Source organism: Taudactylus pleione, unplaced genomic scaffold (assembly GCF_031769625.1).
Source record: "Taudactylus pleione unplaced genomic scaffold, aTauple2 ptg000090l, whole genome shotgun sequence".
Taxonomy (NCBI): Eukaryota; Metazoa; Chordata; class Amphibia; order Anura; family Myobatrachidae; genus Taudactylus; species Taudactylus pleione.
This window is the reverse complement of record NW_028284492.1, coordinates 4345801-4372601: the sequence shown is the minus strand read 5'-3', so window position 1 is coordinate 4372601 and position 26801 is coordinate 4345801. Positions and strand designations below refer to the sequence as shown.

At 43.6% G+C, this 26801-nt stretch overlaps 1 protein-coding gene across 1 annotated transcript in view; it reads right to left on the bottom strand.

Moving 5' to 3' along the window:
• Positions 1 to 25853, bottom strand: part of NKAIN3 (sodium/potassium transporting ATPase interacting 3) — a 674703-nt gene extending 648850 nt beyond the window's left edge. Inside the window, exon 1 of the mRNA XM_088469357.1 lies at positions 25502 to 25853. Coding sequence (XP_088325483.1) covers positions 25502 to 25555 — 54 coding nt within the window. The 5' untranslated portion in view covers positions 25556 to 25853. The remainder of the gene's footprint in view (positions 1 to 25501) is intronic.
• Between the last annotated feature and the right edge of the window lie 948 nt (positions 25854 to 26801).

Sequence of the window (26801 nt, the reverse complement as noted above, 5' to 3'; positions counted from 1 at the left end):
AGAGTATTCACATTTCTGGGCACAAACATCAATATAATAAAATGCTTCTATCACAGAAAATTACCTACACTCCAGGGCCATTTCTAGAGAGGAGGGGGCCCGTGTGCAGTCTCCGACACGGGCCCACTCCTCTCCGCCCGGCAGTGCACTGAGCTGTGCGCGGCCAGCGCCGGAGTTATAGACTCTGGGCACTAGAGTGTGCCCAGAGTCTATAATGTATGCACAGGTCACCAGGAAGATGGCGGCGGCGGCCGTTTTCCCTGTACTTGGCATGCGCAAACTACAGGAAAATGGCAGCCGCGCCCATTTTCCAGTCGTTTTATAGCGCCGGACAGCCGCGCCGACGTGGGACTCCGGAGAGGTAAGTAATATTATGGGTGCAGGGTGTGCGGTGCGGGGCCCCCCTGGACCCAGGAGCCCGTGTTCCCCGCACACCCTGCACCCATTATAGATACGCCCCTGCTACACTCACTGTCATGATTAATTTAAAACATACATAATTTTAAGAGAGAAACAGAAAAATATTAAGTGTTTGGAAGAGATGGTTGTAAAGGAGGTAAGCTCTTCTAGGCATTTACAGTTTTTTTCTTCAGAATTTTTACTTTACCTGCGTCCTATAGATAAAAATGTACCATGGACTTGGAAGAGCACAGGACAATATAAGTAGCTGCAGAAGTGCAAGAGCACAGTGATTTGTGGTGAAAAAAACTGCATGTCATTACCTTCAGCAAAAGCTATTTAATGAAGAGAGGACAAATATTGGTAGTATATTTACATACAGTATGTAAAAGACAGCTGTGCTCGTAATGCAGGAGGCAATGATAGATCATCCTAGATCAACATTTCCATCTCCCTGAGTAAATTGCAGAATTTTACAGTAATGGCACATTTTATGGGAATGACACGTTGGAATATGGTGACACATGACCAGACTGAATCAGAGGCTAGCCAATCAGGTGCTCCCATCATCACAATACAACACTTCCCATTACAAATCAATCACAGCTAGCATGCTGTCAAACATAACAATATAGATTAATGCTAGGAGGGTGTAGATACCCTTTAACTCACTATTTACCAATATGCTGCTATAATCATGACCTTTTACTGCCACTTATCACAGTGAAAGAAATTCTGTTAGAGCCACAATTTACCATTAAAATCTCCGCTGCCTCAGCGATACATTCCCTGAGCGATAAGACTTAACTTTGTGCATACATGATCAAGCTTGTGGGCTTTCAGTTCCATTAATAAAAAAAATTTGTTAAAAAATTAAATATTTACAAAAAAATATATATATTTCTACTATTGATTGAAATAAAGTTGTGTTCAAATAATAAAGCATTTTCTCATTCATTTATTTTAATTTATGGCCATCTTGATATGGAGATAACAGAATAAGGGATCTATTTATCAATTATTATTTGCTGGATATCCCCACAAAAAATGGGTACTTGCATATAATAAGTATCCCCCGAATACATATACAGGGAACCGCAGCATATATCGGATATATCTTCTGCGTTCCCCGGGTTTTGTTAGCAAAAGCAGCCCCATATTTACCTATGGGGCCTGTTTTATTGATGAATTTACCAAGCTCCAGAATGTGAAGCCTCTGTCCCTGCATGTGTACAATAGTACATCCTGGTGGAACTTAGGGCCTGATTCAGAGCCGGACGCTCTGACCAGAGCGCTCGCTCTGAATCAGGGCCCTCCTACCTAAAAATGGAGCGGCCTCCTGGCCGCTCGCATAGCTGTGGGTGACCACCCACAGCTTATGCGAGCGGCCAAAAAGATGGTCGCGATGGTCAAGACCATAGCGACCATCGGGCTTGCGACGAGACCCTGCGGTAGGGTCTCGCTGCCGCAAGCCCAGGAGTGCTTTTGGCTCTATCAGAGCTAAAAGCACTCCCACTGACATCACTAGTGATGTCAGTGGGGCCGGCCCCAGACGGTAGGCGTTCCCATGGGAACGCCTCCGTCTGGGCAGCCACGTCCCCGGCACGCCCACCAAAAGGGGCGTGCTGTCACTCACCATCGACAGCACGCCCCCTTTGGTGCGAGACCCATAGCGACAGCTTGGATGGCGCTATGCGGGTCTCGCGCACGACGGAGCTCCCTCCGTCGTGCGCATGCGCATTAGGGCACCATCGACCCGCTTGCGAGCGCTCAGCGCTCGCGAGCGGGTCTGAATTAGGCCCTTAATTTCTTATTGTCACGAATAGCAGCGATAAGAAATAATAATGACAGTATTGGGTATAGGACCTGCTAATATGCCACTAAGGATTGTGGCGGTACTTGTACCACCACAATCCTTGATAAATAGGTTCCTCCATGGAGCAATAATCACCATCGACACTCAACTAATCATATAACCGTTGGTTACCTCTAACGATAGCAGTATTGTCAATGGCAGTCATCCATTGATAGATAGGGGAAACACTATGTCCTACTAAAACACCCTTTTTCGACAGAGATAAGACTTTTCATGTTTAATAAATACTGTAGACCTTTCATATGCTGAAAGCTACTACATTCCCACCTTATTGGTGTCTCTGCTCAAGTTGTGGCCCGCAATATCTTCAAACTCTTCATAGATGCTGTAATATCACTGGAAACATCAAGCCCAAAACATGTGCAATGCCTTGTAGGCGAGCCAATCAAAATTGATTAGATCAATATCAGGCGGAAAAAGCACAGTGACCTCTGTCAGCTTGTGTGGAATCAACCGAAACCTATCAAGATGCTCAGCCAAGTGCTAAATGGCTGGATTTTATACAATTTGGACACCTATGTAGATGACCCTCTTGTATGGTAAACAGCCGTTTTGTGTGCAGGCTGAGTGGCTGGATCTCCTCCTGGACCACTCTGCCTGTCAGTATCTAAGTAATGACCACAGACGTATAGCAGGCATCTTTCTACCAGATTTATGGGCATGATTGATCATTTTCTGAATATTTATAATCAGATTATTCTTTGGTGTGACACACACACACACACACACACACATTGTTGTGCTTGTGGTCATAAAGAGTTGATGTAATCTTATGGGTGTGAGTGACATTCTTGTGATATATCTTAGAGGTATAGTGCCGTTCGAAAAGAATATTATACCGGCAGGACATAAAAATGTTTTCTTTATATATTTAACACAATTTAACTTATGTTCATTTTTTATTACCATTAAATTAAATTTTTTAACATTTGTCAACCACTGTGCATGTTCCAACTCACTGCTGCCTTCCAGTTTACACATGGTGAGGCTCTGTGTATTATTTTACATTGAGGTCATGTTATTGAACTCCGGAATTGAAAGTGAGAGACAATAGGAACAGCTAATGTATGAGAGTGGGAGGTTGGAGATTCATTTCCTGACAGATGTAAAACTAGTCATTTAGGGGCCTATTCATCAACACTAAAATAACGTTTTTAAGGCCATTTTCCTTAATTAACGTTATTTTAGTATTCATGAACACACTTAGCACAGGAGATATCACTGATATCTGCGTTAATTTTTAAGTTTGGAAATTATGGTATTTTCGGAATTTGATGGAGTTACTATTCGCCACTGTGAGGTGGTGAATAGCAGGTAACACTTACCTGTATCAGCGTGTGCAGGTCCCCTGGCGTCTCCCTCCAGCGCTCTGGTCCGTTTACAAAAAAAATATATATATTTTTTAAAGTACTGTGGTCAGCAGAGCCACCGGAGCCAGAGGCGCTGCAGCGGGCAGGTAAGTGCGGCGACTGGGGGAGGTGAGCGGAAGGGGGAGGGTGGGTTGGGGGGGCACAAAATTACCGCAGCTGTACGTAGTGCTGCGCATGCGCTGGTTTTACGAATGTAATAGCGCATGCGCAGCACGGATTACAGCTGCGGTAAGTTAGTGTAGATAGGGATAACTATTTCCTGAAATCTGTCATTGCAAAAATTACAGCTTTTCAGAATAGATACTTATACAGAGGAAGAATGATGAATTCCTCCGGTATTAGGTAGATCTCCATGCGAGTTCTAAACCTAATTACCTCCAGAGAAAGTTTAGGTATGATGAATAGGCCCCTTATTCTGCATGTCCCAAATTTAATTTGTATGATAAAAGGAAATGTGGGGCAAACAAAGCAGATGAAGCAATGCAAAATGTTACATATTAGGTTTTCATTGGTGGATTCCAAAATTAAATTGCTAATGCTGGGCATACACTCTACAATTATCGGGCCGATCCCCCCGATATATCAGCAGATTGGCGATAATTGTAGTGTGTATGTGGCTGACCGAAGGTTAAAAATCGATCGGTCGGGCATGCCGGATCGTCCAGCATGCCCATCTGATGCGACATCTGTAAGATAAAATATCAACCGCATCGGGCAGTGTATGCCAGACAGACATTTCCCCTGTTCCTTCCCATGGTAGGAATGGGGAAATTTCTCCTCCCCCGGGGGCGTGGCGCAGATGTCAGGGCCAATACACTGTGAGACATCTCACAGTGAATGCCCACAATATCTACAGGCTAACAGGCTGCCAGATAAAAAGTCTGTCAGTCAGACATTTTGCACTCAGGCAGCTTTGCAATTGCGATCCTTGCAGATAAGGTAGCGCAGCAGGAGGCATCACGCCTTTCTGTGCATTACTTAACCGAGCTGTGTTGTCCAACGCCCACACCCACAACCTTTTGCATGGAATCGGTATGTAATGCCGGCCGTCGGGATGCCTACTGTCAAAATACCAACAGAGGCATCCCGATGGTTGGTATCCCGACAGGGGTCGGGTAAGTATATTTACCCTACCCCCTCCTCCCCCTAACCCTCTCTTTTTGTATCCTAACCCTCCCCACCTCACACCCTAACCCTCCTCGTTAGTGCCTAAACCTAAGTTTCCCCCCTTCGTGCCTAACCCTCCACCCTAAGTGCCTAACCCTAACCCCCTCCCCCTAGTGGTGCCGACCCTAACCCTCCCCCCTAGGGGTGCCTAACCCTAACCCCCTCCCCCTAGTGTTGCCTAACCCTAACCCCCCCCAGTGGTGCCTGACCCTAACCCTCCCCCCTATGGGTGCCTAACCCTAACCTCCCCCCAAAAAAAACCTAACGCTAACCTCACTATGTTACCTAAACCTAACCCTCCCTCCGCGGCTAACACTACGGGCACGCCGGCATACCTTAGTTCGGGCTGTTGTCCTCCTGGATTCCGGCGTCGGTGTCGGTATTTCGACATCTATCTTGAGTCCCTAGTCGGGCTTCCAGCATCGGGATTGAGACCGGCGGCTTCGCGGTCGCTGGTCTCATAACTACATCCCCTTTTGCACCCGTGGTTAAATGTCAATATATATATGTATGTGAAACAATGGCACACCAGTGATTAGATCAATATTACAGTATTTATTTCAGTACAGTAGGTGCTTATTCATTGTGCCTAATCACGCTGTTACTCATACTGTCATCATACCCTATCCAAGTCAAGAAGTCATGTAAAATGGGGGAAGGCAGAGTCTGTGTACTGGCAAATTGCTCTCATTTAATTTACATAAAATAAAATAATCTTTACTACAAAGGGTTTATATTGGCTATGATTGTCTCCATTTATTGATGGTATAATTAATTTGATACACTCTATGAAAGAAAAAATATATCAGGAACACACATAGCCCTGGCCTGTACCATAAAATTCCAGCAGGAAACCGAGTTGCAGCATAAAGACTAGGAAATATTTGTAGCATACAGACAATGACATACAATGCCTTGCAAAAGTATTCACCCCTCTTTGCATTTTTCATGTTTTGTTGCCTCTGGAATTAAAATGGATTGTTTGAAGGTGTGCATCATTTATTCACAGAACATGCCTACAACTGTAAAGTTGTTGTTTTTTTAAATATTTTGAATCAAACAACATTTAGGACAACATAACAGAAAACTTCAGCGTGCATAACTATTCACCCCCCTAAAGTCAGTACTTTGTCAAGCCACCTTTTGCGGCAATTACAGCTGCAAGTCGCTTTGGATAAATATCTATGAGCTTGTCACATCTTGCCCCTGGGATTTTTGCCCATTCCTCAAGGCAAAACTGCTCCAGCTACTTCATGTTGGATGGTTTCCACTTGTGAACAGCAATCTTCAAGTCTGACCATAGATTCTCAATTGGATTGAGATCTGGGCTTTGACTAGGCCATTAAAACACATTTAAATGTTTCCCCTTAAACCACTCGAGCGTTGCTTTAGCAGTATACTTCGGGTCATTGTCCTGTTGGAAGGTGAACCTCCGTCCCTGTCTCAAATCACAGGCAGACTGAAACAAGTTTTGCTCAAGAATATCGTTGTATTTAGCACCATTCATCTTTTCCTCAACTCAAATCAGTTTCCCAGTTCCTGCTGCTGAAAAATGATGGTGTTCTTGGGGTGATGGGATGTGTTAGGTTTGCGCCAGACATAGCGTTTTCTTTGGTGGCTGCAAAGTTAAATTTTAGTCTCATCTGACCAGAACACCTTCCTTCATACATTTGGAGAGTCGCCCACATGCCTTTTGGCAAACTCAAATCATATCTTCTTATTTTTATCACTAAGTAATGGCTTTTATCTGGCCACTCTTCGATAAAGCCCAGCTCTATGGAGTGTACGGCTTATTGTGGTCACATGCACAGATACACCAGTCCCTGCTGTGGAACTCTGCAGCTACTTCAGGGTTACCTTAATGCCCTCCTTGCCCGGTCTGTGAGTTTTGGTGGGCGGCCCTCTCTTGGCAGGTTCGTTCTGATACCATGTCCTGTCCATTTGAATATGATGGATTTAATGGTGTTCCTGGGGATCATCAAATATTTGGATATTTTTCTATAACCCAACCCAGAATTGTACTTCTCAACAACTTTGTCCATGACTTGTTTGGAGAGCTCCTTGGTCTTCATGTTGTGATGCCTTTTGCTTACTGGTGTTGCAGCCTCTGGGGCCTTTCAGAAAAGGTGTGTTTATACTGACAGATCATGTGACACTTAGATTTCACACAGGTGGACTTCATTTCACTAATTATGTGACTTCTGAAGGTAATTGGTTGCACCAGAACTTTTGAGGGGCTTCATATCAAGGGGGGTGATTACATATGCACATGACAATTTTCAGAATTTTATTTTAAAGATTCTTTTTTATATTGTTTTTCTCATTTCACTTCACCAAATTAGACTATTTTGTGCAGATCCATCACATAAAATTCAGAAGAAAAAAAAATATTATAGGTTGTAATGTAACAAAAAAGGTAAAAAGCCAAGGGGGTGAATACTTTTGCAAGGTACTGTATACAGTATGTAGCATAAAGACTAGGGGTGAGCGGGTTCGGATTTCTGAAATCCGAACCCCCCCGAGCCCCCCCGATCCGAGTCCGATCCGAGTCAGGCTCGACTTTTCCCGCCTGACTCGGATCTGAAATCGAGGCAAAACGTCATCATCCCGCCTTCCGAGTCTCGCGGGTTTTGGATCCTATATAAGGTACCCGCGTCGGCGCCATTTTCTCACTCGGCTGTGGACAGTGAAGAGGGAGGGTGGGAGTTAGTGCTGTGTAGTGTAGTGTAGTGTAGTGCTGCTGTTGTCCACTACTTCAAAGTCCATAGGGGCTGGCTGTGTTGTGCTGTGCTGCTGTTGTTAATAGGGGCTGTGTCCACTACTTCAAAGTCCATAGGGGCTGGCTGGACTGTGTTGTGCAGTCAGTTCTCCATAGGGGCTGTGTCCACTCCAAAGTCCTGTGCAGTGTCCCAGTCCTAAAGGGGTGCTGTAGTGTTGTCCAGGGGGTGCTCTGTCCATCAGGGGTGCTCCCCCCAAGTGCTAAAAAAATAATATATTTTCTGTGTTTGTGAATTGTGTGCGCAGTAGCCGCACGTGCATCAACAAAGTAGTGCCAAGCGTGCGCCTGTGTCATAAGTAAAGGGCCGGCTGGCTTGACCGTTAAAGGGTGCTGTAACCCCCGAAAGTACACTCCAGTCCAAACCAAAAAAAAATTATTTTCTGTGTTTGTGAATTGTGTGCGCAGTAGCCGCACGTGCATCAACAAAGTAGTGCCAAGCGTGCGCCTGTGTCATAAGTAAAGGGCCGGCTGGCTTGACCGTTAAGGGTGCTGTAACCCCCGAAAGTACACTCCAGTCCAAACCTAAAAAAAAATGATTTTCTGTGTTTGTGAATTGTGTGCGCAGTAGCCGCACGTGCATCAACAAAGTAGTGCCAAGCGTGCGCCTGTGTCATAAGTAAAGGGCCGGCTGGCTTGACCGTTAAGGGTGCTGTAACCCCCGAAAGTACACTCCAGTCCAAACCTAAAAAAAAATTATTTTCTGTGTTTGTGAATTGTGTGCGCAGTAGCCGCACGTGCATCAACAATGTAGTGCCAAGCGTGCGCCTGTGTCATAAGTAAAGGGCCGGCTGGCTTGACCGTTAAAGGGTGCTGTAACCCCCGAAAGTACACTCCAGTCCAAACCAAAAAAAAATTATTTTCTGTGTTTGTGAATTGTGTGCGCAGTAGCCGCACGTGCATCAACAAAGTAGTGCCAAGCGTGCGCCTGTGTCATAAGTAAAGGGCCGGCTGGCTTGACCGTTAAAGGGTGCTGTAACCCCCGAAAGTACACTCCAGTCCAAACCAAAAAAAAATTATTTTCTGTGTTTGTGAATTGTGTGCGCAGTAGCCGCACGTGCATCAACAAAGTAGTGCCAAGCGTGCGCCTGTGTCATAAGTAAAGGGCCGGCTGGCTTGACCGTTAAGGGTGCTGTAACCCCCGAAAGTACACTCCAGTCCAAACCTAAAAAAAAATTATTTTCTGTGTTTGTGAATTGTGTGCGCAGTAGCCGCACGTGCATCAACAAAGTAGTGCCAAGCGTGCGCCTGTGTCATAAGTAAAGGGCCGGCTGGCTTGACCGTTAAGGGTGCTGTAACCCCCGAAAGTACACTCCAGTCCAAACCTAAAAAAAAAATTATTTTCTGTGTTTGTGAATTGTGTGCGCAGTAGCCGCACGTGCATCAACAAAGTAGTGCCAAGCGTGCGCCTGTGTCATAAGTAAAGGGCCGGCTGGCTTGACCGTTAAAGGGTGCTGTAACCCCCGAAAGTACACTCCAGTCCAAACCAAAAAAAAATTATTTTCTGTGTTTGTGAATTGTGTGCGCAGTAGCCGCACGTGCATCAACAAAGTAGTGCCAAGCGTGCGCCTGTGTCATAAGTAAAGGGCCGGCTGGCTTGACCGTTAAAGGGTGCTGTAACCCCCGAAAGTACACTCCAGTCCAAACCAAAAAAAAATTATTTTCTGTGTTTGTGAATTGTGTGCGCAGTAGCCGCACGTGCATCAACAAAGTAGTGCCAAGCGTGCGCCTGTGTCATAAGTAAAGGGCCGGCTGGCTTGACCGTTAAGGGTGCTGTAACCCCCGAAAGTACACTCCAGTCCAAACCTAAAAAAAAATTATTTTCTGTGTTTGTGAATTGTGTGCGCAGTAGCCGCACGTGCATCAACAAAGTAGTGCCAAGCGTGCGCCTGTGTCATAAGTAAAGGGCCGGCTGGCTTGACCGTTAAGGGTGCTGTAACCCCCGAAAGTACACTCCAGTCCAAACCTAAAAAAAAATTATTTTCTGTGTTTGTGAATTGTGTGCGCAGTAGCCGCACGTGCATCAACAAAGTAGTGCCAAGCGTGCGCCTGTGTCATAAGTAAAGGGCCGGCTGGCTTGACCGTTAAGGGTGCTGTAACCCCCGAAAGTACACTCCAGTCCAAACCTAAAAAAAAATTATTTTCTGTGTTTGTGAATTGTGTGCGCAGTAGCCGCACGTGCATCAACAAAGTAGTGCCAAGCGTGCGCCTGTGTCATAAGTAAAGGGCCGGCTGGCTTGACCGTTAAGGGTGCTGTAACCCCCGAAAGTACACTCCAGTCCAAACCTAAAAAAAAATTATTTTCTGTGTTTGTGAATTGTGTGCGCAGTAGCCGCACGTGCATCAACAAAGTAGTGCCAAGCGTGCGCCTGTGTCATAAGTAAAGGGCCGGCTGGCTTGACCGTTAAAGGGTGCTGTAACCCCCGAAAGTACACTCCAGTCCAAACCTAAAAAAAAATTATTTTCTGTGTTTGTGAATTGTGTGCGCAGTAGCCGCACGTGCATCAACAAAGTAGTGCCAAGCGTGCGCCTGTGTCATAAGTAAAGGGCCGGCTGGCTTGACCGTTAAGGGTGCTGTAACCCCCGAAAGTACACTCCAGTCCAAACCAAAAAAAAAATTATTTTCTGTGTTTGTGAATTGTGTGCGCAGTAGCCGCACGTGCATCAACAAAGTAGTGCCAAGCGTGCGCCTGTGTCATAAGTAAAGGGCCGGCTGGCTTGACCGTTAAAGGGTGCTGTAACCCCCAAAGTACACTCCAGTCCAAACCAAAAAAAAAATTATTTTCTGGGTTTAGCCGCACGTATATATCAAATCGATATAACATAAATGGAGGACCAAACTTTCTCCGATAAAAATAAAATAGAGAAAGATCAAGAACCACTTCCTCCTAGTGCTGAAGCTGCTGCCACTAGTCATGACATAGACGATAACATGCCATCAACGTCGTCTGCCAAGGCCGATGCCCAATGTCATAGTAGAGGGCACATACAATCCCAAATGGCAAAGTTCAGGAAAATGACCTTGAAAAAGACATTTAAATCAGCTGAAGAGAAACGTAAACTTGCCAATATGCCATTTACGACACGGAGTGGCAAGGAACGGCTAAGGTCGATCCCTAGTATGTTCATGACTAGTGGTTCAGCTTCACATGACGATGGAAGCCCTCCTCCCACTAAAAAAATCAAAAGAGTTAAGCTGGCAAAAGCACAGCGAAGAACTGTGCTTTCTAAGAAGATATCACAAATCCCCAAGGAGAGTCCAAGTGTGGTGGTGGTTGCGATGCCTGACCTTCCCAGCACTGGACGGGAAGAGGTGGCTCTTTCCACCATTTGCACGCCCCCTGCAAGTGCTGAAAGGAGCACCCACAGTCCACTTGCTGATATGCAAATTGAAGATGTCACTGTTGAAGTACAACAGGATGAGGATACTGGTGTAGCTGGCGCTGAGGAGGAAGTTGGCGAGGAGGATTCTGATGGTGATGTGGTTTGTTTAAATCAGGCTCCGGGGGAGACAGTTGTTGTCCGTGGGATGAAAAAGCCCATCACGGTCATGCCTGGGCAGAAGACCAAACATTCCACCTCTTTGGTCTGGCAATATTTCTATCCAAATCCGGACAACAACTGTCTTGCCATATGTACCATATGTAAAGGTGAAATAAGTAGGGGTAGGGACGTCAACCACCTAGGAACATCCTCCCTTATACGGCACCTGCAGCGCGTTCATAAAAAGTTACTGTCAAGTTCAGAAACTTTGGCTAAGACCGTAAGCAGTCCAGGGACACCTAAATCCCGTTGTCCTGTTGTATCCAAGCGCCTGCAAACCACACCGTCAACTCCCTCCTCGTCAATTTCCTCCTTAGTCAGGATCGGAAGTAGTCCTGCAGGCCATGTCACTGGCATGACTGACTCTCCTATCCGGGATTCCTCTGGAGGATCCTGCATTGCTACGCCTACTGCTGCCGCTGCTGCTGTTGCTGCTGCTGGGAGTCGTTCATCATCCCAGAGAGGAAGTAGGAACACCACTACTTTTACTAAACAATTGACCCTCCAACAGTCCTTAGCGAGGAGGATGAAGTACGACAGCAGTCATCCTGAAGCAAAACGTATAACTGAGGCCTTGACTGCTATGTTGGTGTTAGACGTGCGTCCGGTATCCGCCATTAGTGCAGTGGGATTTAGACAATTGATGGAGGTAGTGTGTCCCCGGTTCCAAATCCCGTCTAGATTCCACTTCACTAGGCAGGCGATACCGAGACTGTACAGAAACGTCAGAAAAAGTGTCCTCAGTGTCCTGAAAAATGCCGTTGTACACAATGTCCACTTAACCACGGACATGTGGACAAGTGGAACAGGGCAGACTAAGGACTATATGACTGTGACAGCCCACTGGGTAGATGTATCACCTTACGCAGCAACAGCAGCAGCGTCACCAGTAGCAGCATCTCAGAAACGCCATCGCTCGTTACAAGGCAGGCTACGCTGTGTATCACCGGTTTCAGTAAGAGGCACACCGCCGACAACCTCTTAGAGAAACTGAGGGAAATCATCGCCCAGTGGCTTACCCCACTTAGACTCTCCTGGGGATTTGTGATATCTGACAACGCCACCAATATTGTGCGGGCATTACATCTGGGCAAATTCCAGCACGTCCCATGTTTTGCTCACACAATAAACTTGGTGGTGCAGAATTTTCTGAAAAGCGACAGGGGCGTGCAGGAGACGCTTTGGGTGGCCCGAAAAATTTCTGGCCACTTTCGCCATTCAGCGACTGCGTGCCGAAGACTGGAGCGCCAGCAAACACTCTTGAACCTGCCCCGCCATCACCTGAAGCAAGAGGTTGTGACGCGGTGGAACTCAACCCTCTATATGCTTCAGAGGATGGAGGAGCAGCAAAAGGCCATACAAGCCTATACATCCACCTATGACATAGGCAAAGGAGGGGGTATGCACCTGACTCAAGCGCAGTGGAGAATGATTTCCGTGTTGTGCAAGGTTCTTCAGCCCTTCGAACTTGCCACACGTGAAGTCAGTTCAGACACTGCCAGCTTGAGTCAGGTCATTCCCCTCATCAGGCTTTTGCAGAAGCAGCTGGAGAAAGTGAAGGAGGAGCTAAGACGGAGCGATTCCGCTCGGCATGTGGGACTTGTGGATGAAGCCCTTCATTCGCTTTGCCAGGATTCCAGGGTGGTCAATCTGTTGAAATCAGACCACTACATTTTGGCCACCGTGCTCGATCCTAGGTTTAAAGCCTATGTGGTGTCTCTCTTTCCGGCCGACACAAGCCTGCAGAGGTGCAAAGACCTGCTGGTGAACACACTGTCAGCTGAAGCGGAACGTGACACGTCAACGGCTCCTTCTTCATTTTCTCCCGCAACTGGGGCTGCCAGGAAAAAACTTAGGTATCCTAAGCAACCCGCTGGCGGTGATGCAGGGCAGGCAGGACCAAGTTTGGACATCTGGTCCGGACTGAAGGACCTGGCAACAATTTCTGACATGTCTACTGTCACTGCATATGATACTGTCACCATTGACAGAATGGTGGAGGATTACATCGGTGACAGCATCCAAGTAGGCATGTCAGACAGTCCATACCTGTACTGGCAGGAAAAAGAGGCAATTTGGAGGCCCCTGTACAAACTGGCTCTATTTTACCTGAGTTGCCCCCCCTCCAGTGTGTACTCCGAAAGAGTGTTTAGTGCAGCCGGGAACCTTGTCAGCGAAAGGCGTAGGAGGTTGCTTCCACAGAATGTGGAGAAGATGATGTTCATCAAAATGAATTATCAGCTCTTCCAGGGAGACCAGCCTCCAGAACGTACAGAGGGACCTGTGGTGGTGGATTCAAGTGGGGACGAGTTAATACTTTGTGAGGATGAGGATGTACACACTGAAGAGGGTGAGGAATCGGTGGATGAGGAGGATGAGGATGACATCTTGCCTCCGTAGAGCCAGTTTGTGCAGGGACACATTAATTGCCAGCTTGTTTTGTGGGGGCCCAAACGAACCAATCATTTCAGCCACAGTTGTGTGGCAGACCCTGGCGCTGAAATGATTGATTTGTTAAAGTGTGCATGTCCTGTTTATACAACATAAGGGTGGGTGGGAGGGCCCAAGGACAATTCCATCTTGCACCTCTTTTTTTCTTTGCATTATGTACAGTTTGGGGCCTAGTTTTTCTAACTGCCATCCTGTCTGCCACTGCAGTGTCACTCCTAGATGGGTCACGTGTTTGTGCCGCCCACTCGTGTCGCTTAGCATAGTCATCCAGCTACCTCGGTGCAACCTTTTGGACATAAAAACACTATTGTGAGGTGTGAGGTGTTCAGAATAGACTGGAAATGAGTGGAAATTAAGGTTATTGAGGTTAATAATAGCATAGGAGCAGAAAAACCTACAAATTCTGTGATTTTAGCTGTTTTTATGCTTTTTTTCAAAAAAATCCAGATCCAAAACACAAAACCCAGAACCCAAAACACGGAAGGGTGGTTTTGGCAAAACCAATCCAGATCCAAAACACGAAGAAAGATCCAGATCCAAAACCAAAACACAAAACACGAAAAGTGGCCGGTGCACACCCCTAATAAAGACAAAGATATACTTGTAGCATAAAGACAATGACATATATATGTAGCATAAAGACAAGGATACTTGCAGAGTCCTAATTTCTATTCCTACTGCATAAAAAGAGACATTACAATTTGCATATCGTAGCATTCAGCATGAGGCCCAATGGTGGGACTTTCTACCGTGTGACCTTTAGGTAAAGCAGATTTATGGATATGCTGGTAGCATATAAATGTCCCCACGCTGCAGCGTTGTACATTACATAGATTGATAAAATTGGATATGCAAGCACCTGCCCTTGAATTAATAGTCTAAAATGGCAAATGTAGACAAACTTAATGTACAAGAAGTAGGTGCAGTGTATTAGTGTAACGTGAAGACAAATTAAGTTCCATAATGATACATGCAGCTGAATGTCATCAAATAGGTTCAATAATGACAAATGTGCAGATCCTGTAGGAAGTCATTAACTTTTTAGAAAAACCATTGTAGCTCAGGATCATGGGAAATGTAGTCCATTGCCTGAGAACCATGAAGACCAGAGCTCAGCAGCTTTGCCACAGCCCTAACAAATCCAATTTCAGAGTTATAAAGGCAGCAACTAAAATACAGGAATAATAAAGATAAACTGAAAAACCCCAGACGGTAAAGAACAAGATTTTGTTGGAGCAAACGTAGCCGTTGCCATATAATACAGAACATACTGTGCTTAAGTACAGCACAATTTTCTGCAGAACGTATCCATGCAATATATTAACTCTACTGCATAAAATATTTTACACCTGGGCCGTGCCAGTAAAACAGAACATCTTTATTTAAATGATTTGTCTGCATCATTAACAAGCTCATTTGGATTTTATTTGGCCATACCAGCAGCCAGATGCTCATCTCCACATGAATGGATAAGCATTTCTGTTCAGTTCCATTACCATACTCTGTGATAGTACATTCCTTTATAGGAACACTGACAATAATCACACTGGCTGCAGCCAAACAGCCTTTCTGTATGCTACACCATTTAAATATGCTTGTTTATTTCACCTTTATACACATAAAGAAGATTGAACACACTGGAGGTCTCCCAATCTCCCAACATTGGAGAATTGAGACTCAGGGCAGAGGTCTTGCAATGTCGTGATGGGACGTGACCTTGTCATGTTTGAGGCTTGCCACATGCCTGGCGCTTTTTGCCCCCTTACCCCCTCCCATCAAAACATTACTGGCACACATCTAGTGCTGACTTGCTCTACTGTACAGAGTAATACCCCTTTTACACCAGAGCAAAAACCTGGGTTTTTGCTGGGTCTACCCGGGTCGCAGCTCAGTGTAAAAGGGTCCCTGAAAATAACCCGGGTCAAGTGACCCAGCAATAAAACCCAGGTAGCTACCAGAGTCGGACCCAGGATGGACCTGGGTAATGGTGCAGTGTAAACAGCGCAACCCGTGTTATCCGACCTGGGTCATGCCTAATATGAGCTGATTGGTGGTTGTGGAGCAGTCACCTCCAACTTTTTGACCTCACAAGTTTAGCAGGGCAGACTCAGGTTAAGTGTGAACGGGGCTGACCTGAGAATAACCCAGATCGATGGTGCTGTGTTAACGGTGTCTGACCAGGGTCTGACATGGGTTGGAACCATATCTGACATCCCAAGTTGGACCTGGGTTTTTGGTGGACAAGATGTATAACAGTCACCAATACATGTCTTCCAACTCCCTGACCTGCAGGACAAAATTGGGACAGCAGTATAGAACCGTCCCACCTAAATCAGGACTGTTGGGATGGTGTGGGTCAACCACTATGAAGTGCAAAACCAGCGTTGGACCTGTGTTTAAGCTTTGCATTTCCATGTTGCACTTTGGCACAAGACAGTTTGTAGTGCAGAAACCTTGCATTTTATTTTGACAGAGGTACTCAGACAGGAATGTTAAGGATTATTTGCGTTAAATAGCTCCAAAAAAGATGTTGTATTGCTGCAATGAGAGCCAATAGAAAAGCTGTCTTTTTGAGTCTACTGTATTTGATAAATAGCCCCCTAAGGTTTCCAGATGTCTCAGGAGAGTGCAAAATCTTGCAATATTTATTTTCCCATCATGTAACCTCCTGATGAATCCAAATTAACAAAAAAAGTTGGAATAAGTTACTTATATGTAGCTGGCGGTAGAAATGCCGACCCACCGGCTTCCCGACAGTGAAAGCCCGGCATGGGACTAATGTTAGGCATCTAAATACCAATGCCTATCATTAGCCCAAGCATACCAAACATAGATAAGCCAGGCGTCGGGAGCTGTTAGCCGCAGTGGGGAGAGGATTAGGTTTAGGGACTCCCGTGGGGACTTAGGGTCAGGCACCCCGCCGGGAGGGTTAGGCTAGGGAAGGGGGGCTTAATGTCAGGCACACCCGGGGGGAGGTTAGGGTTAGGTACCCTCCCTAGAGAGTAGGTTGAGGGTGTAGGGAGGGGGGGTTAGTTTTATGCACCCCTGGGGGAGGTTAGGGTTAGGCACTAGGGGGGGCGGTTAGGGTTAGGCACCACTAAGGGAGGGTTAGGGGGAGTAGGAGTAGGGATAGGGTTACTACTTACCCTGTTGGGATCGCCATCTGCTGGCCTTTCAATGTCGGTATTTCATCCGCCGGGCTTAGGTCCAGCGGTATAACATACCGATTCCCTATGGGGTGACATGTAAGGACTGTGCAAACATTAGGTCGTTTTTTTTTTTTTTTTTCATTTTAAAACTATAAATATTTTACAAATTTGGGGTGTTAGATATACAAAGAAAATTCTGCAATTAAATAAAAAAAAAAGCCTGTGCAAATACATAACAACAATAAATAAAAGTTGCCTGTGCTATGAATAACGTGTTCTATAATGGGATATCTGGATGTAGTCATGGGTACGACACGGAAGTCTATTATACTGTATTTACTTTTTTATTTAATTTTGCCTACATAATCAATGGATGTTTAATTAGAAATGTTACCATGAAGCCTTATGTAATTACACATCCTTTATATGCCCTACAAAATAAGGAAAACAAACCTCTGTTTCACCAGAACATAGTATGAAACTGATCTAGTAACATATATATATTCTCTTGGCCAGTGATGGCTTACACTACAGCATCTGCTTTGGCTCATATCACTTGCTAAGAAACCTACTTGTGCATGCCAATTGCATGTGAATGAATGTACGCAGTTACATGCATTTGGGCACAGTATTGCCTGGTCTGCTTTACATTCAGTAATGATTTAGTATTGCTACTGTCATAACTCATTCCAGGAAGCAGATGGTGACAGTACAGTGACTGGAGAGAGTTAAGAGCCCACTGTGCTGTAATATGTCCTGATCAGCATTGGACTTCCATTTGGCTAAAGACAAAAATATTCATTTTGCCTGTTTGTAGCATCTCTGTGATGGTCACATCTAAATTACACTACACAACTGGATGTTTGCAACTATGATTAAATGTAGTGAAATAATTAAGCAAAAAACTAAATTAATTTCACAATGTAATATGTTAACAGCTTTCACAAAGTGACAAAAGTCTGCAAAGATCTTGTATTTTCTACAGGAGAATCAACGCACATTAAACTTTTCCACAATATTTTACAATATTCCTCCTTCCTTCGGTGCCGCATCATTTGAGGTTACGTCCACATGGAGACATTCTCAGCTGATTGTCTGAGCTTAGCAGCAGACCGGAGTGTGAAAATGATGTTTGTATCACTTTGCACGCTCCTTCATGCTCCAGTGCCCAAAATAGAACGTCTACAGCCTAGATGCACATTTAGTGGATGGTTTGTCCATTTCAGGACAGTTTTAAAATGTTTTTTTTTTTTTTAAGTTAATTACTAGAACTAAACCCAAAAATGTTAAATACTTTAAAACTTCATCTAGTGAAATATGTGAAATGTCTAATATAGAATGACTTACATTAGTTCTACTACATTAGCTTTTGCTGGCTCTGATATTCCATGATGATTCTACCAACGGTATCACTATATTAGAGTCAGAACATGCTGTGTGCAAAGAAAATTCTGTAACAATAATACTCATCTCTGATTATGTATTCTCTATTAGGTTTGATACAAATATAGTTACTTATCAAGAGCGGTATATTAATAATGTGTAATGAATTTAAACTATTATTTTTTTTTCAATTGTGGATTGCAAACAGATCTTAAAACAGTTCCAAAACACCAAAAAATTAAAGGGGGAGATCTAGACATTTTGTTTATGTGTGGCATTACTAATTACACCTGTGGCAAGAGCAGAGTTCAGGGGTGTCAGGCATAAGAATAACTTTTTATCCTGCTGTATACCCTTTTATCAGACTGTACATTAATATGTTGTATTCCTGCTATTCTGTCCATATTTATGTGAACAGGTACATTAGTTGTAATGTATTATATAACCTTGTATGAATTGGATTAGAAGCAGGGTGGCAAGGATTGAAAAGCCTCACTGACTCATCAACGCCCAGCCCAAGCTCCTGGACCTAGAAACATGAAATTCGGGGAGTATATTCCTTTCATGACCTAAGCACCAACTTAGCAGGGATATTTTGAAATTAGACTCCAAAGGGAGTTAAAAGGGGTACAATTTTTCCTCACAACCGAGGTGATTGGGCGACACAGCAACATGGCACAAGTGCTATGGGACTGTAAGCTCATTGTTTTGGTCACGTGGTGGCTTCAGAGGTGGACCTGCAGCACAGTCCAATATTTAAATAGGGGAGCCACACCAACTACCAGTGATGTTTGGCAGCATTTGAAGGGGCAGTTTGTATGGTTCTCCTATTTGATTTTTGCACTGCGCTGCAACCACACCTCTGAAGCAGCCACTGCTAACTACTTAACACTGTAAGGACTGTAAGCTCATTGTCTGGACGAGAGTAACATGGCACACAAGGGGAGTTTTGAGGTACTGAGCAGAACCCTCAAAGACATCAGAGGCAACAATGGAGTGATGGGGGTTGTCACCGTGTTGCTAGCTGGAGACTTAAGGTAGACTCTGCCAGTAGTACAGAGGAGAATGCAAGGTGACGAAATTGAGGTGCATGACAAGGCTTCATATCTGTGGCCCCTCATCTGGCAACTTCCTCCTCAGGAAGAACATGAGGGTCCACGTCTCTGCTGAGTAATTCTCCGAACTCCTACTCAAAATAGGAGACTTAGAGCATCCCAAGTCTGAGGGAAAGGTGACCATCCCTGCAGCCCTAGATACAGTAGTGAAGACTCTAGCAGACCTGAGAGCCAGGATATACCCTGATATTGCCGTTATCCCCAAAAAAAGTCCATGGACTGACTATGCGGGCATGCCATTCTGACTCCCAAGAACGTCAAGTTTAACATCATAAATGACACTCTACTTCAGTCATTTAGAGTGGCAGAAATGGAGTACAGGTCTGTGGATTCAGTAGTGCAAATGGATGACGCGTTCCACTGCCCTATGGAATTCCTCAACACCCTCAACCCTCCTGGCCTCCCAGCCCACAAGCTTCTCCTCAAAGTGGGGGCTCCAGTGATGTTGCTGCGGAACCTCAACCCGCCCAAACACTGCAATGGCAACAGGCTGCAAGTAAAGGTCCTCCACAGGAAAGTCATGGAGGCCACAGTGTTCACCGACTGTGCTCGATGGGAGTGGGTGTTCATACCTAGCATACCATCAGAGTACTCCATTGAGTTCAAGAGGCTGCAGTTCCCCCTCAAAATCTGCTTTACAATGACCGTTGACATGTCCCTGGGGTAGTTGCTAAAGTTGGCAGGGACTGACTTGTGGGAGGACGGTTTCTCACATGGGCTGTTCTACGTGGCCTGCTCAAGAGTGAGCTCACCCAGTAGCCTGGTAATCCTAGAACCACCAATGTGGTTTACAAAGAAATTCTTAAGTAGAGAAAAAAAGGATTACATACATCTTATAATAATAACCCACCTTCAATTCATTCATAATGAAAAAAAAGGTTAAAAACCTCAATTTATTTAAATGGATACTACCATGCTATTTTACCCCAGAGGCATATAATGAACTAAGCATATAAGTTAAAATGGGATGAAGGAAATGGAAACAGTAAATATCTACTGAAGCCGGGCACATCAGCTAGTATACAATAAAGGAGAGCATATTTCACCTATTATTTACCTAGTAGATTTATTAAACCTGCATCGAGGTACTGGAAGGTCAGAAGTTATGCATAAGGCTGACCTGCAACAGACCAGTTGTCTGGCAGTGCCACAAGAGCTAAACCAGAGCCGTAACTAGACTTTTTGGTGCCCCCCTCATTTTTCAAAGTGACATAATGCACCCAAAAAGGGCCATGGCTTCATGGGGAAGGGCCAGGGAAGAGACAAGAGAGGCCAGGAGATGCTGGGGATGAAATAAGAGGAAGCTACAAGCAAGAATGATAATAAACAGAAATTTGACAGGCCTAAACAGCGCCCCCTGACCTGTGGTGCCCTGTGCGATGGCATCGGGCGCACTACCCTAGCTACGGCCCTGAGCTAAACATTACGCCGGTATCCTCATACAACTGCTCTTATAACAAAGAGACATCTGTCTGTGTGTATCTGATTCTCTAATCTGTATATTCTGCTTGTAGTACTGTATTTGCTGTGGATTTCCACCTTTATGTGTGTGACCCCTGCTGGTAATGTATGCCCTGACTAATCTCGGTCATGTTATGATAGGTTACTTTACATTTTTATCTATTTATTTGCAATTTTCGCAATATATGGGGATTGTGAGTTATTAATAAAAAAACATTCAAACATGATGTCATGTAAACAGGTTTGCAACCTACATATACTATTCCCAGAACAAAGTACACTTCTACCCAGGCCGTCAACAAGTAAACCAAAGATCCCAGCTTAATACAGCAGAAGAAAAAATCCACTCCACAGCACAGCTGCCACAGGCATTGACAATTTAATTCCAAAGTAGGAACTGGATAGAGCTGGCGCCTTATCTGCGTGTTAGCTACAGTAGGCACACACTTGACAGATTTGAAAGATGGTCCAAGGTTTGTTTGTTTTTTGTCTGAGAGCTGAAATGATCCAGAGAACATCCGATTTCCAGTGTACACGCTACTCAATTATCGTTTCCTATCACAACGATAAAAGTCGCTGAAAAATGTTGCAGATGGGCAAATATCCACATGCGCATGCGCACCATTGGGGTGTAATTAAAATAGACTTGCAAGAAATCCTGGATTGGCCTTAGGGACATATTTATCACAATCTGCATTTTTAATGTGGATGTGATATTTTTTGACCAAATTTGCAATGTGAAAATGTAAAATTTTCACACAAATTTACTAAAATGCTCTTGCCAGGGGACGGGGTCCAATAAGAGCCCGTTCTGGCGCAGAGCTGGAAGCAGTATGATAGCGTAAAGATATCACACTGCTTCCTGGTTTGGGACATCAGGGGGTAAGGGTCCCTCTCTGAAATATTTAGCAAATTAGTAGCCATAGGCTATTATTGGGTAATGCCACCTGGAGATGTCGATATCATATCATGGCCAAGTTGCTTGCAAGTTGCTGGCTATTACATTTACCCCCATAAGTCCACCTGATCTGAGATGGGAGTGTGAGCAATACCCATGTAGCCACGGTGCACATTAATGTCCAAGCTCTGCCTACTTATGATCCTCTGTCCCATCTACCTTACTAATTTTTCCCAAAATGTTATCATCTAAATTTACACATCATACATGACTCTGCTGAGTTCTATTTTACCATCTTCTGCAGTAAGTTACATACATTCAAAAGACTTTAATCAGACCTGAAAAAATTAAATATCACAGAACTATGGTTTTACAGAACTATGGTAAAATAAGTATATAGCCGCCAAATTATTCAATTCTCAGAAATGAGAATACTTAACTAATAACTGTAATAGACTTAGGGGCTGATTCTGATTTGGGAGCAAAGCAAATAAGAGCAATTTACTTTGCACCTTGGTAAAGCCATGTTGTACTGGAGGTAAGCAGATTTAAAATGTGTTTAGATTTCAGAGGGAAGTGTCCAAACCAGGATCTTGCATTGCAATTTGGTGTGTTCAAGATACAGGATGGGATGTACTAAAGGGGTAAAACCCCCGAAAATGACACTTTCGTCATTTTACCGCTTTGTCAATATGTATCATCGGGAGAGCGCCGCCCTATGCGATATTCTAGGTACATACCATGGTATGTACCGATGAGAAAGTTACTTGCTTTTTTTTGCTTTGCTCCCATCTCAGAATCAGCCCCTTAATGTGTTAGCTAGATTATTCCATAAATTGGGTATCTGGATGTTACCATTGTACAACATATGGAATATTTTACATCTAAAAGGTGCCCATATACTATAACCTTTGATTATGACATTTTAACCTTATTAGTCAAATATACAGCATATGTTGGATAATTGACAGTGCATGCAAACAGTATCTGATTAAGATCGTACTGATGGTCCATGACCACAGTCTGATCGCAACTAATTCTGGATACTATTGTATTATACAATGCCTACTATCAATTATAACTATTTTATAAGTTCCCAAGGATTCTTGTCACCATAAAAGGCAGAGGGTGCAGGTGAGTACTTTTATATGGGGCTAAGAAATCCAAGATGATGACTTGTACTAGTACTGCTCGCGTTATTCATTATAATGAACACTCAGGTAATGACATTAAAACTAACTAAATACAAGAATTTTCATCAAAACTTACCGTTTATACAATTATTTTAATAATTATACAGAACTCAGTGGCAAACACAGGATTTCTAGAGGGGGGTTTCCAAATGCCTGATTTTAGAGTGAGTGTGGCCAGTCCATGAAGAGGGTAGAATTAGCACTTATCCAGCTTTAATATGCGTCATGCAAAGTATATTGTGTGTCATAATTCCAGCATATAGAGGACCAGCAATCACAGTAATCCATTAGATGCGGCAGTAGGGCCATCCTGCCTGAGCTGAATGTTTTTATTTTAGATGTGGGCACCATTCCAGAGCATTACAGCAAGTCTGGGAGTCTGGGGGAGCAGCAGAATAACCTAGCACTGCCCTGGACATATATGTACATATTAGGTTCTATAGCAGCACATACCTAACAGTGAATGTTTTCCAGATCTCCTAGTTGGTGCACAGGTGTACTTATAACTAACTGATACATGTAAAAAGATACACAGGTGGTGCTAATTATTTCATTTGTGAAGAACATGCAGAAGAACATTCAGCACTAGTAAAATTTTATTATATTACTATTTCTATCGTGGTCATGGTGTGGGCTGGGGAGGGGGGTTTCCAGGCAGACGGAAACCCCCCCTGCGTTTGCCTATGGAACTTACCATCACTTTTGTACGGTAAAGAGATTACATTTGTGATTATAAAACCACAAGTCTGTGCACTTTTATACAAGAGAATAGTGTACTGTAACTTCACAAAAGCTATCTGAGTATTGTAAAATAATATGTACACACTTAGGAGCATAGGATGCAAGTATTCAATCTACAGAAATACATTGATATATTCATTATTTATTTATTTTATAAAAAAATTTGCATATACAAAACTTTGCGCAGCAATTACAAGAACTAGGATTCAAATTCCACTCACTACATGTTTATGTTCACATCCCCACAATACCCAGCACTACTTAATGTAAGACAAGTCTTGCAGGAGATGGAAGGTACATAGAATAAATCTTTCTCAATGATAGTAAAAAGAGCGGATGCGATTTAGCAATAAGTACTTTTCAGCTACAACTCAAATGACCTTAAATAAAAGAATATAAATCTACAGTTTGCCTCTAAAATATCATGACCTTGCTTTATAGTTCAACGCGGTAATTCTGAGTTACGGTTTGAAGTATTAATCATTAAGTTCCACAACAGAGCGTGAAAACTTTTATGGGATTTTTAAGTGCTGAGTTCTATGAGAATACAAGGTAAAGTTGGCAATATGGTCAGGGATCTCTCTGTCGCTCTCTTACAGCCACTGTGATTTTATTTATTAAGATTACAACATAGTACAATGTATTTTGGGAGACGTGGGTAATTTTCCATGGGCCACAAATGTATGATCAGCTCGCCATCTTTAATATAAAAAATATCCAAAATATATTAGGATTAAAGAGCATTTATTTGTGAAATTTGACCAAGAACCATTTGTATAACAGAAGCCATCATCGATTGGGAACAGTGATTACATATGAGATGAGCACAGAGCTCTTGTCTAGAGATTTTGCAATCTGTAGGGATCATATGAACCATCAAAAATATACTAATATATATATATGTTATTTTCAATAAAGTTGGCCAACTTATAAAATATACAAAGGTCCCTGAGGACATATGATACAGTAGGTGTTGCATCTAATGCATAATATTCTGTTTTGAGATACTGTTTACGCTCCTATGTTCCATTCAACATATGGTTGGGTGACAGGTGACAGAAAATTTAAATTAATAGTGTGAAAGTTGTTCTATGCCATAATGCCATGTTTGTCAGTTATATAAATCAATTCCCTAAATACATTTGGCACTAAATAAAACAAAACATCTCACTCATTCTTCCATTTGAGCTACAATAACAATAACACAATAGTGCAGCAGTTTCAGGACTATTCTCGCTCAAACTACAAACAATGTAACTGTGAACAGCAGCAGAACAAAATGACATCTTTCTTTTGTCAGGTTTATGCAAACTAGTTGGGTTGACATAGAGAAAATGATACAATAGTATCACAGAAGTGACAGCTCCCTCCCAGGCAGCTGCATCCTTCAACCACAGACAAACAAAAGGGAAAGGAAGATTTGTATGTGTTAAACCACAAAGGAAGACACAGCTTTTAACACAGCCCCAATAGTCAGGGGAAACCTGCAAAGACCTGGCAGGGACTCTGCCTCATAGACAAGACCAGGTACAAATAGGTGAGGCAGAGTTCTGTAATCCATATTGATTTTAACTATATTTAACGGTATTAAATATTCACAGGGCACTTCCAGAAGAGAGCAGTGAAGCATGCATTGCAGGGATTAGATGAGACACTGGCTACTGCTTAGTCACATGGGCGTTTATGGAAGTGTCAAACCACCTATTGGTACCTATCACCACTTCTGTGACCAGACTCAGACATTTCACCTATGGAGAAATCCAATAATCATAAATAAACCACATCCATTGAATGGCACATTGTTTCAATTCAATATGAATACAAAACATAAATATACTGTATATCCTTAATGCAGCAGTACAGTCTTTATATTAAAGATTAGAGACATTTGCCAGACAAAGCGATAGACACTGGTTAAGAGATACTATGCAAGTTCCCTGATCACCAGGATAATGTAAAAGTGCAGGAATAATACTCACCATCTGCAAAGTGCAGATGAATATCAGTGTACAGCGTCCTGTGCAGCATGCCATGGTGTAGTGTCCTGCAGAGTGAGGTACTCAGTCTCCGGAGTGATGCTGGACAGCTCCTAGGCGTAGCTGCACTTTCTTAGGGCTGCTGTGAGATTCAGCACCTGCAAGAGCAGCTCGGCACTACTATAGATCCCAGTCTGCTATCTCCAATGTTGCATCTAACAGCATCACAGGAGGAAAGCTGCAATCTCAATGCCAAATCCCATACAGTCTGCAGTAATCCCAAATTACCAACAAAAATCCCAAAGACAGAGCAAGAAACAGCGCAGATATCCAGAATTCAGACCTCTCCTTCCAATCCTTTCTTCTCTTCTACATTTGACTTTTCATTGCTTTAGGCCGGATGAAGGCTCTCTGCTGCCATCTACTGTAGACACAATGCATGGCCACCATAGGCTTATTGCATCTGTAATAGTGCATACTGCTTCAGTATACTTCTCGTTAGTTTTCTTATCATTTAGGGGTCTATTCATAGAACTCGCATGGAGATCTACCTAATTACCGGAGGAATTAATCATTCCTCCTCTCTATAAGTAGCTATTCCGAAAGGCTGTCATTTTTGCGATGACTGCTTTTCAGGAAATAGATACTGTTCCCTGCCTGCTCTAACTTACCGCAGCTGTATTCAGTGCTGCGCATGTGCCTTTATGTTCACAAAATCGGCGCATGCACAGCACTGCCTACAGCTGCGGTAATTCTGTGTCCCCATCCAAACCCCTCCCCCATCCTCCCCTCTGCTCACCTCCCTGTACCCCACCTACCTGGCTGCTGCAGCCGTGGACCCCAACCTCCCGTCTGAAGAGGAGAAAACAGTAAAGTTTATATATATATATATATATATATATATAGACAAACAAAAAAACTGCGGCACTCCAAGGTTGATAAGTGAAGAAAGGGTTGTATTATATCAGCCTCCAGGCTTTTTTATCAAGGCAAACACAATATAGCATAAACCAATATGCTATATGCTATAAACCAATATGCTATATGCTATACACCAATATGCTATATGCTATAAACCAATATGCTATATTGTGTTTGCCTTGATAAAAAAGCCTGGAGGCTTTGAAACGTCGGCTATACATTGATACAATACAACTCTTTCTTCACTTATCAGTCTTGGAGTGCCGCAGTTTTTTTGTTTGTCTATTACTGCTTTACTGAAGGCAACCAAGCAGTTGCACTATTTGTATTGAAGTGCAGGTCCATTTTTGCCAATATATATATATATATATATATATATATA